Source organism: Bombina bombina, chromosome 1 (genome assembly GCF_027579735.1).
Source record: "Bombina bombina isolate aBomBom1 chromosome 1, aBomBom1.pri, whole genome shotgun sequence".
Lineage (NCBI taxonomy): Eukaryota > Metazoa > Chordata > Amphibia > Anura > Bombinatoridae > Bombina > Bombina bombina.
Genome location: NC_069499.1, coordinates 215,027,844 through 215,040,481, shown reverse-complemented (window position 1 = coordinate 215,040,481; position 12,638 = coordinate 215,027,844). Strand labels below are relative to the sequence as shown.

The following is a 12,638-nucleotide window of genomic DNA, read 5'->3' as shown; positions in this document are numbered from 1 at the left end:
TTATGGAAAAGTTCTTTAAGATAAGATTGGAGATCTGCTGAAGAGACTGTTTCAGGAATTCCTCTTATTCGGAGATTATTTCGCCAAGATCTATCTTCAATGTCAGCTATTTTATCTTCGACAGAGTCTAGATACTCCGATAGGTTCTGGAAAAAGATTAGCCCATTAGCTTGTTCTGTAGCCAGCTCTTCATATTTTACTTCCAGCATGCCAATGCGCTCATTGGTCGAGGAAATTTCCTTTTTTAACTCAGCAGTTGAGGCAGATAGTTTAGCAGAGAAAGAGTTATGGTGATCATCTAGCATAGACTTGAGAGAGTCGAGAATAAATGTAGGAGTAACCATCTCTTGAGTGCTATCTTGTATCTCCTTCAAGACAGATGCAGAAGAACCAGACGAGTCTGAAGTTGGAGAATGAGGGGGATCAGTTGAAGTATGTCTGTTCGGGTTAAGCTGACCAAAATGATCTATAACTGTTTTTTTGAGCAGTAGTTGTGGTCTATTTTTCTTCCTCTGAGTGTGACATGTTCTTCCACACGTGCTTCTCTCACCTTTTGGGATATGGGTAGTGTGAGTACTTTCCAGCCACCAAGTTGTATGCAACAATACGAGCCTCAGAAGGAACAGTAGCTCTAAAACTGTCTCCACATGTGGCATAGTAAGTTATATCTTAAAGAAAGACACTGAATATAGGGCAGGCGTTTATGGCCAACGGGTATTCATCTATTCCATATTCTCTGGGGGTTACACCATCCGAGAAAGGAGTTCTGTTATCCCTAAGGATGTCACAGCAGGGGGTCTGCTATCTGATTCCCCAAAGGGACTCCTGCTGTAGTTTGTTGAAGGCTTATTGGTAGGACCAATCCAGAGAGACCTCTCACCTACTGTGATTTCTAATGCACCATATATATAGCAACCTCAATCACCTCAGAGTAAATAACAGTTGTTCCAGCAATAATATCAGGAGCAATATTAAGCACTCTCCCCAGGGAATTTGCCCCCACTGGGCCAAGCCGGAAAAGGGTACTGGGATATGACCTGCTGCAACCGCGTACAGCAGGAAAGGGGGGGGGGGAGAGTGAGTTACAGCCTATGTGTTTTGTGCTTATATATAAGTTGCACTTATGTAATATGACAGTATAAATACAAACCCCATAAGCAGCAAATCAGTATGTCTGTCCCGAGACAGGCAAGGGAGTGAGCTTCGTGCACACTCATGTTATTTCCCTATTCAGTTTAAGGAGGTTTACTATGAAATCTCATGAAAGTTAAGTGAAATCTCATGAGAGCACAGTAAAAGAGTTCTTGACCTCAGCACTGCTGATACTGATTGGCTGCTGTTCATTTATTTTCTTTTTTTCTTTTACCTGCAGTTAAGCGGCAGTTGAAGTATAATGTTTTACACAACTTACTGTGCTGAGGAAATTGTGAGGTAAAATATCTTCCTTTTTTACATAGAGATGCTCAGGTGATATTTTCCTGTCAGCTTTTTACAGTTATACTGCATCAGTTTCAAGTGATTTAGCATATGAGTATTATGTCCCTTTAAGCATGGTTGTTCATCTTTCACCGACAGCCAATAAATAAATTGTACAGCATTTCTGTATCAAACCATTATACTCTCTTTAACAATTGTCTATCTATCTATCTATCTATCTATCTATCTATCTATCTATCTATCTATCTATCTATCTATCTATCTATCATCTGTCTATCTACCATAATAGTCAAAATATGACATGCTCTAATTTGTTAGAGAATGTAATTTTAAGACTATCGGCTCTACATGACTCAGATGTGCAAGTAACGCTGCTGATTGGATCGGCGTCGGTTGCCGCCTGGGGATCAGCAGTGCTCCAAGGGTCCTGAGCGGCACTTCTACTGTGTGTTTAATCCCTATAAACAAACAGTAGTGTAAGGTTAATTGTCTTGCTAAAACATATAAGAGCATGTCATTTTTGAGTATTATGGCCCTTTAACAGGTGTTTTCACAAGAATTCTACAGACAATCATGAAAGCAATAAATCATTTGAGCTGTGAAGTTGGCGGTGCAGACAGAGCACAATAGAAATATCTGAAACATGATACCTAAGATTGCTATAAATCCTCAATAATGTGCTATGAAAATAAAACCCGTTGTGAATTATTTTGTTTTTGTCAGTGTCCAGGATAGCGACTCTTTGAGCTGATATGTGACTCAGACCTGCTGCTGTTAGGTCACATTTTGTGGGTGAGGCCTATATTTGTTTTGAGGAGCAGATCTATTTTCCTGAAAGACTTACTGCTCTGTATCTGTATATATTTCTCTAACAGGAATTCCATCGTTTCTGAATTACTCTGTGTTCTTAAACAGAGGTAAGTTCCATCTGTAACTATTTCTACTTTCTACTTTTACAATTAAACAGAAGGTAATAATGTGTTTTACAGAACAGCTGGATGAAGTTTTGTATCTCCTGTATTAACCCCTGATCAATATCTGCTGATGGCTGTTTAGGACAGAGAATAACTTAAAAAAAAATTCTTTTAGGGACATTCTTTATTCTACCAAATACTATGTAAACACAGATGCTGCTATTTGTAGCATTAAATGTGTTCTAAAAATAAGAAAAAAAGAAGTGACATCAATGGTGACATAAATAATGAGACAAAAATTTCTTATCAGAATCTACTCTTTCAGTAGAATGTTTCAAGTTGAAGATTAATTGTGCTCGCTTGAGCACAATTGAATTTAACGTGCTTCAGGATAGCGCTACTTTTGTACAGAAACAAATCTTGCCTCAGCCCTACAGTAAATGAAAAGATTGTACAGCAAATGCTGTTGCCTGTCATGGATTATGGGGACGTAGTATACGCACCTGCACCGCAAACTCACCTTAATAAACTTAATACATTGTATAACTCCCTCTGCCGCTTTATGCTACAATGTAACTACAGGACCCATCATTGTGACATGCTAAAAGAACTAAACTGGCTGTCGCTGGAATCCAGACGCACCCTCCATCTTTCCTGCCTTGTGTTTAAGTGCCTTTCTGGGAAGCTCCCACCCTACCTGAGCAGAATGCTCTCCCTGGCTATTCCCACCTCCTATAACCTCCGATCCAGTACCAGCACATTATTTAGCTTGCCTCAATACAAAAAGAAAGCACCTCGATCCTCCTTTTCCTACAGAGCACCACAGTTATGGAATGACCTCCCGCACACTTTCAAACCTTCCCCAAGCCTAATATCCTTTAAGAGATCCCTCTCTACATATCTCAAAACAGAATGCATGGTTGATTATATATTTCCTACCTGTTCTATGTAAAATTCTGCATCTATTGTGTATTATTGTTTTTGAATTTTATTGTACCCTATTGTATCAATGCAATGTTTTGTGGACCCAGGACATACTTGAAAACGAGAGAAATCTCAATGTATTCTTCCTGGTAAAATATTTTATAAATAAATATATGTATTTACAGACATATATACACATATGAAGACTTAAATACATATATATTAATATATAGACATATACATAAGTACATTGGAGCCTTTTGCAGTCAAGTAGCTGAAAACATGTAAAATCATGTTTATGAAATAACCATATTTATTAAAGTGTTTAAATGTATATTTTCTGTAAATATTTTACATTCCAATCTTCTTTGCATAGGGGAATATGTTCTATGTATTTATAAATATATTTTAATATATATTTATAATTCTATACCTATATATAATATTATAGATATATTGGTATAGATATACTGTGTATATTGTACCAAAATACCATAATATATATGTGTATGTGTGTGTATGTGTATATATATATATATATATATATATATATATATATATATATACACATATTATAACATTACAATGTGAAATATTCATATTTTCATGTCAGGCTAGCACACTTGAGAAAATGCGATCGGGTTTGCGCGCAAGTAAGGGTGTTAGCTTTTCCCCCCACTTTTCACACTCCATTGAAATCTATAGGGGATACTGAAAACATTTTACTTCCAATTTGTGGTACGCGCACAAAAAGCCTATGTCTAGCTGAGTTAATGTGCGAGCTGAAGCCCAAACTACCGCTCCACTTGTAATCTAGCCCTATGAGTTTTTTTTTATATAAAATGTTTGTGTAATAAGACAAGTAATTGTTTACTGTATTCCAAACAAGTGCAGAAACACTCTTTCAAATAGTCTGGGCTCTCTCTATCCCTCCAACATGAGGTTGCTTTCTGCTGCTGCTTCTTGTTTGTGTTGCTTTTCTGTATACAGTATTAATATTTTCATGGTAGGTGGTTGTTTCAATAGACAAAATCAGCTATTTCAAATGACAAAGTAAAGCTAAATTAGATGTTTGTAAACAATTTATTATACTCCAGCAGGTACAATGGATAATTAATAACACAGGAAGAAAAAAAAATGTATAATGTCCTTTTAACTACTCTGTCCCTCTAACCTCTGTTTTATGTCTGTCTGGCTGTCTCTCTTAAATCACACATAGGGGCCGATTTATCAATGTCCGCCAGTCATCGCTGAACTGCTTGTGCAATGCCGCCCCCTGCAGATTCGTAGCCAATCGGCCACTAGTGGCGGGTGTCAATCAACAGTCAGGCAGATTGATGTCTTAACCCTTTGAGTGCTAATAACTTTCCCACCTGGGTGCTAAGATTTTTTTAAGTATTTTTTTAATTTTTTTATTTTTTGAACACATTTTTTGAACTTTTTTTTCCAGACCCTTAGGCGATTACCTTTCCAATGGTGGGTCTTGGGGGTCTGTAGCTGCTTAGATGCCTGAGATATAGGCTTCTAAGCAGCATGCCCCTGGCTCCTATACTTAACATTAAGTATAAATAAAGTTACGCGGTGACGTCATCACGTTATTACGCGTGACGTCACCACGCAAAACGGGAAACCCCGGCAATGCCACTCATTCTACAGGCACGATCGCCGGGGTAGGAGCGGGGGGGAGCCCCCAGATCTCCCTCAAGGTGGAAGAGTGCTAGTGACGGCTCAGAGCCGTCATTAGCACCCAAAGGGTTAAAGGGATATTCCAGCCAAAATTGGAAACCACATGGATGCATTTCACAGAAAGCACTTTTGTAATATACACGCATTAGCAAAAATGCTTCTAATAAAAGCTATAGCTGTTTCAAAAGTGTATTTAAGTATGCCCCGTGCACCAGCATTTTAAACACAACACTTGTTCCGAGAGCCTAAGGTGCTTGTACCATCTGGTAATGACTCAATTTGTTAATTGCTGACATGATACAAGCCCTACTGATGATCTGAGCAGCTGGATTTTTTTAAAATGTGGGTGCAGTGAAAATATCTAACTATGCTTCACATGCAGAGAAAAATGTTAACACTAAAACAGTGATAACTCTTAATAGAAACATTTTTGCCAATACATGTATATTGCAAATATGTTTCTAATCAAAGATGCAATAAATCTATGTGCATTTATATTTTGACTGGAATGACCACTGCTTCTTAACTCCTGTTTTCGGAGAGTCTGAAGGCTCGTTGTGGAAACAGATGCATTGGGGCCGATTGACTGTTTGATAAATCGGCCCCCTTGAATTAAAGGGTTTGAAAACTTGGCCCAATGTTACTGAAATAAGACAGTATTAGAATTTACTTTACTTTTACTTTTTACTGTAAACAACGCATCTAAACACCTTCTAAATAACTTTTAAAATCACATAACACAAGTGATAGACCGTAAAAGTAGGCATTATTTATTTAAAATAATGTAAGGTGTTCCAACCAATAGTGAAGCAGTTGCGCCCAGGTCATTTTAATATTCATGACTGGATCGTCAGCACAACACATGCGTACTTGTAATCTAATGGGTTTGCATGTGTGCAGTATAACATAGAATGCTTTACATGCTGGTGTTATTATTATAAGCAGTAGTAAATCAGATGTGACTAAGACATCCGAATTTACTATTGCTTATATTCTTTGCGATGCACATTATTTGTAGAAATTAAAGAGGGGATGAAAAAAAATCCCATTGGCTGGCTTCTATCAGGGTGTGCGCTCCCGCGGTCATGTGGCATTGTTTTGTTGTAGAAACCGGAAAGTTTGTGTGTGTCAGTGATTAGAGGGCTAGTGACAGTGTGGAGCTCTTCTTGCCTGGTCGTCCTGTAGTGGCCACAGGCTTTGTTGTGCTCTGTGAAGTCGGCATTTCAAAGGAATAACGAGCCGTCTGACCTCAATGACAGCAGCGTCTACGTCACTATCCCTGCATCCAGGACTTTGTTAATGGCTTGCCGCAGAACTAAAGGGGGTTGACTGCGCATGCGTTCGCCTTTAAAAACTTTAACTGCGCATGCAGGTCACCATGATGTTTCTACCTAGGTAGAACATCGTTATAGGGCAAAATAATAAGATAAAAAACTGGGTTAGTCGAAAAAAAGAATTTTAAAGACAAATATAAACTTTTAATAGGTACTAATTACAAATATATATATTTTTTTTTAATTATTTTTTTATTGAGGTAATAGGTAATAACAATAGAACAAACAATATGTGCAGGCACGGATCAGACATAAAAAGAACACTTATACATTTCTCATACAAGAAATAAATGTGGGCTAAATCATTGGTGTACTAATGAAGCAGTTGCTCTCGCGATATCCAACCCATAGTGGTGCCATGTATATATATGAATAATAGTAAAACAGTTGACATGCGTTATAGCACCACTTCTACCACCATGAAGAGAAAATGTAAAATAATATATAAGAAACACAGGTGACTGGAACATATATCAATGAAACCTCGATTTTTATATTATATAACTAATGATCCCTATCTCGAGATATGAGGTACTTTATATACTATAAATGATAGGAGATAGGGAATTGGCTTTAGTCCGATCTCTCAGAAGCCTGAGTGTATGGGGGGAGGGAATGCAGCGGGCAAGAGCCGCTCGAAATGGGGGCAGAGCCAGCTAGGATGCTGGAAAGATAAAGACTACAGGGCCAATAATCTTAATAGTTGTAGGGGCTCTAAGTTAATATCAGAAAAATAGTCATACATATATATTGACCAACATACTATACAATATATCTTAGCTGAAAATTATGTTGGGGTTTATATGAATGTAACACCTCTTGAGCTGACTCGGGTCATTCTAATCCTCTATTCACACCATGAGTGAATTCAAGCTAGGAGATGTAAAAGTAAGGGTAGTTTCCTAAAAAGAATCGGATCAGGGGAGGATATTTAAATATATATGTAAAGCAGGAGCCTGCTATATGAACCCCTCTTCTGGGGAAATGCCAGCTATAGGCGATGTGGGAAAAAGGAGAAGGGGAATGACCCGCAGGTAGTAAATGCCAGCGGGAAAGGGAGAAGAGGGGTCAAATAGAGGTATTGGATGGAAATAACATGATAATTGAAAACTGTCATGGTGTCTCAACTAGTACTTGGGGGGTCTAGCAGATGACTAGACAGTCAAATAGCCCCTTTAAGTAGGCGAAGTGGCTAATTGGTTCCCATAACTATAATTAGTGAGCCAGAGCATTTACCTGAGTCCTAATGTACCTGACAAAGAGATTAACGTATGATAAATAGCACCTATATAGAGGGGGATGTGGCGTGGAGCTATATATAAAACATATACCTAAATGTCTATAGGCTCAGACTATAACATATTCTAACCAAAAAAAGAGGATGTGCTACCATTAATAAATAAAATACTTACAATTATAGCCTGATAACATGTATGAGATGGGTTTCAGATGTGTGGTCTCCTCTCAATAGTTTTAGTAAGAAGAGATCTCCATTAAGGGCGAATCAGTGGATGTTTAAATTCTGAAGACATAAATATGAACCTCTTTTCTGAGCTATAAGTACACTCAGTCATTGATATATTATGAGACACAGAGCACATACAATTGAGGATTTTAGTAATACCAATGTCATCATTCACCTCAGACTATTTTTGTAAAAATCTAAGAAGGGGTTACTCGAGATTGATTGCTATCCTCCATATAATGAAATATTGTGCAGTATATGTTCTCGGAGATGTTAGGTGCACTACTAACTAGGATACTGATCTAATTGTTAAATGAGCCCTAAATACTACATATAATTAAAAATGGAGATAGTTAGCTGAAGCAACATTAAGATAACATAGAATCAAATTAGGTTAGGCTAAGAATATTTAACTGCCGATTTGAGCTCCTTGAAACATTGGGAGGTGGGTTTCACCAACAAAAGCAAATCATATGAAACATCTATATGCATATTACATACTAACAATACAGATAATAATTCTAGGGTCCCCTTGATAGCTAGAACGGCAGTCAGCTGTATATTGGAATGCTTGATAATTTACGGAGCTATATATAGAAGAGGTAAGCATAAGCCTGCTGTCTGACTATTATCTACGCTACAATGTCGTCAGGTAATAGCAGTGTGTTACTAGGGGATTAGTTTATCTAGGACAAATTAGCTATATAAATGGGTCTAGACGCAGTTAACTAATCCTTTGTACTTATATAGCGAAAGTTTCAAATCAAAGAAGGTTGACATAGTGCAATATAAATATTTCACTAAGACCAAGTACTTATGAACAACTAAGGTTTAAACCATATCAACTGTCAATAACTTAATCATATTGAGAGGTATTGCAAATACCCTAGGACAAACGTTCTACAGATAATAAACTGCTAAAGTAATAATAAACCTTTTGAAAAATTTATAAAATTGTGTTAGCATATATGAATACACATTAGGGTGATCTTGAAAATAATATTACAGCATAAATGTCTAAGCAACAGTAAGTCTTTATGATCAGTGAACAATAAAGATCACTAAAGGTACCAGAGACTATTTTTATGGGTCTGTGCTGTCATGCTAGGAGTCTCGTAGCATGTACGAGTGTGAAGCTGTAGGAGTTCAGCATTTAATAATATCAATGGAGTGTCAGATACAGCTTGTATAGAGATGTGAGGAAAAGCTGTGGCTAGCCTTAAGTCTAAGCGTCACTTAACTACATGCTCCTCTGAGTGGAAAACAAACGGACCTGTCTCAGAGCAAATGTCCTCTGCATGAGTCAAGTCAGGTGAGCATAGTCTAACAGATGCCAGATTTGTGGAGAAGACATACCGCCATTATCAGTACTGGGGGTGGGAGATCCATAGAGCCGACATGAAGGACATGTAGAAGCGACCCCCACACTAATGGGTAAGTGTTCCAAAGTTCTAAAAAGTCAGCCGATAGTAAAAAGTGCTGGGCGTCATTCTCTCCCTCCATAAGCAAGAGCCTGATGTTCAGCTGAGGGGACAACACAGTGCAGCGAATACCTAAAAGGAGCTGGGCTGGAATCAAATCCGCTGTGACACCGTGAGCTTTCAAGTAGATGTAGGGATCCCACATGTCAAGGGTAGAGATGTGAGCGTTGAGGAGGTAAGCCGGGTAGATATCGCCTGTTTGCTGTAGCTCAGGTATAGATGCGTCTACATCCAAGTATCTGAGCCTCCAAACTGCCGGTGACGGGCGGGTCTCGCTCGTATGTCTCCACTGGCTTATGTACAAGTGAGCCATAGTCTCTCCCTTCTGCACCCTTGCCTCTGTGGAAGCGGGACCTTCAGACTCTTCCTGAGGGAGAACCTCCTGCTGTGAGAACCAGTCTGTATCAGTATCACTTAATGCTGCGGACTCGGAAGGCAGTATGGTAGAAGTTAGGTCGCCATCTTGGAGACTGCAAGTGCGGTGACATTCAGAGAAGCAGCGTGAAAGCTGCGTATAGTGATGATCCAGTTTGTCACATAATCTTTTTATAGATAAATGTAGTGCAGCCTCCATTTCTCCTGTATAGAAGCTTGCAGTAGCTGGTAGCGATAAAAAGTATTTCGGAGCGTTGGTATGAGCTGCGTTACTTGTATGCTAAAGATCCATGCGCTTCAGGACCCAGTTGCAGGGAGTGTAGGCCTTGAATAAAGATGTTGGTTTTGGGTGTGCCTACAGCCACTCTGTTCAATTTGATCTCTCTGGATATATTCAAGAGGCTTTGTTATCGCCAGAGGAGAATTTTAGGGTATCCTATTTAACATTTTGGTTGCTTTTCTTAGTTTGCTATTGCAGACTTCCAGAGTTGTGCTGCCATACTCATCGACGGTTGGCTCCGCCCCCCTAATTACAAATATTTTAAATATATAATGACATTTTAAAAAATCTTAAAACATTTTTTAAGTTTACTATCCCTTTAAGCAAATTCCACCATTGCCTGCCCAGACTCAGCTTTTAGATATTTTGTATTATAACCTTTATACCCAGACATGAGTTATAGTTACAAAATGTTGAAAGGTGTGGATGTGTCTTGTGACCAGGAAAGAAGTAAAACTAAATGTGTACAAGCTTATTATATCACAGGGCAGCTGTTACTGTGTTACGAATAATTGTTTAAAGCATCTGTATGACTCAGTAAATCGGTGCATTTTTTTTTCTTTGTTTTGTTGGTGCTATTTTTGAGCTACAAGTAATAGTAAATATTAGTTAATATGACTATAAAGAACAAAGAGTGTCCAGCACTATACTGTAGCACATACTTGTGAGTGTATAACTGTATTAGTATTATATTACTATATCAGTATATATTATACATATGTAGTAAGTGAAATGTTGGTCATAAAAGTACTCAAAATGGTATTGAACTGTGAAATATGTCATTAACTGATTTCATTTGTTAAGTTAAAAAAAAAATCAATGATAATCAATACTGAGACTCTATATTGAAAAATATATTATTATGGCAATAAATGCTTAAAGGGATATTAAATCCATTTTTTTTTTCTTTTTATGATTCAAATAGAACAGGCAATTCTAAACAACTTTCTAATTTACTTCTATTATCACATTTTCTTAGTTCTCTTGGTATCTTTTGTTGAAAAGCAGGGATGTAAGCTTAGGAGCCTACCCATTTTTGGAGAACTATATGGAAGCAGTTTTGCAAGAATGTTATCCATTTACAAGACCACTAGATGGCAGCACTTTTTCCTGTCTTGTAGTGCTCCAAACACCTACCTAGGTATCTCTTTAACAAAGAATATCATGGGAACAAAGCAATTTTGATAATAGAAGTAAATTAGAAAGTTTTTTAAAATTGTATGATATGTGTGAATCACAAATTTAGTTTTTTTGGGTTTCATATCCCTTTAATTCAGAACACTTGTTTTTAATAATAGCTTTGGGCGTACTGCAAGTTTAAAAGTTATATTATCTTATATTATCTTATATTATGTTTGTGTAACTGTGATCATACCCAGTATATTATAGGAAATAATATCTTTACAGATGAAACAATGGTAGCTAAATGTCACATTAATTCAGTTTAATGAATCTGAAAATGTATTTAGCATCTATAGTAAATAAAGACAATCTCTTAGAAAATATATGCAATTGATTAGCAAATATGTTTACTTATTAAACTCATTCAGAACATTTCATGCAAATGCCTGTAAACTCCAAATGAAAATATGCTTAGAGAGAGATTTCAGGAAGACATTGTTAGAGAATTATATAGTGAAATGGAGGAATGCGTTCATAGCATCTGTCTTTTTTTTTTATGAAAGGTGGCTCTGCAGTCTGAGCTAATTCTATATATTTTTGGTTTTAGGTGTCCCTCTGTAATGCCACCTCACAGGACACGAGCTGTGTATTCACGTTCCTCCAGCTCTTCTAGAGAGAGGTACGTATATTGTCTTAATTTCTGCAAAATGATGTTTGTTTTTAACTAACGGAGACTAAACAAGTTATCAAATTGTCTTCACTATTCTACTTATTTTGTCATATAGATTTTTGCATTATGTAGGAGTGGAATGCCAACTCTCCCCTTCTACCTTTATATCCCGTATTAATTAAAGGGCATAGGACAGGCAGGCCTGTTTTTGTAGAGGATTTGGTCAGTGTATGTGGACAAGTTGTGTCACAAAATCATTTGTGAGTTAAGTTACCATAACCTGGGGAGAAAAATGGCACTAGTCCTGAGCAAGGTAAGTTATTATATTTTTAGGGACACATTGTAAAAGAATAAGGACACATTATTGTGTGCAAGGCAAGTTACCATAACTTTGTGAGAGAATAAGGAGACACCATGTGCATGGTAAGCTACCATAACTTTGTGAGAGAATAAGGAGACACCATGTGCAAGGTAAGCTACCATAACTGTGTGAGAGAGTAAGGAGACACCATGTGCAAGGTAAGCTACCATAACTGTGTGAGAGAATAAGGAGACACCATGTGCAAGGTTAGCTACCATAACTTTGTGAGAGAATAAGGAGACACCATGTGCAAGGTAAGCTACCATAACTGTGTGAGAGAGTAAGGAGACACCATGTGCAAGGTAAGCTACCATAACTGTGTGAGAGAATAAGGAGACACCATGTGCAAGGTTAGCTACCATAACTTTGTGAGAGAATAAGGAGACACCATGTGCAAGGTAAGCTACCATAACTTTGTGAGAGAATAAGGAGACACCATGTGCAAGGTAAGCTACCATAACTTTGTGAGAGAATAAGGAGACACCATGTGCAAGGTAAGCTACCATAACTTTGTGAGAGAATAAGGAGACACCATGTGCAAGGTAAGCTACCATAACTTTGTGAGAGAATAAGGAGACACCATGTGCAA

The 12,638-nt window shown here is 37.6% G+C and overlaps 1 protein-coding gene across 1 annotated transcript in view; it reads left to right on the top strand.

The window, feature by feature from the left end:
* TMEM229B (transmembrane protein 229B) overlaps positions 1-12,638 on the top strand; it is a 132,769-nt gene that overhangs the window by 100,238 nt on the left and 19,893 nt on the right. The window contains exon 3 of the mRNA XM_053697835.1: positions 11,626-11,697. Within this exon, the coding sequence (XP_053553810.1) occupies positions 11,626-11,697 (72 nt within the window). The remainder of the gene's footprint in view (positions 1-11,625; positions 11,698-12,638) is intronic.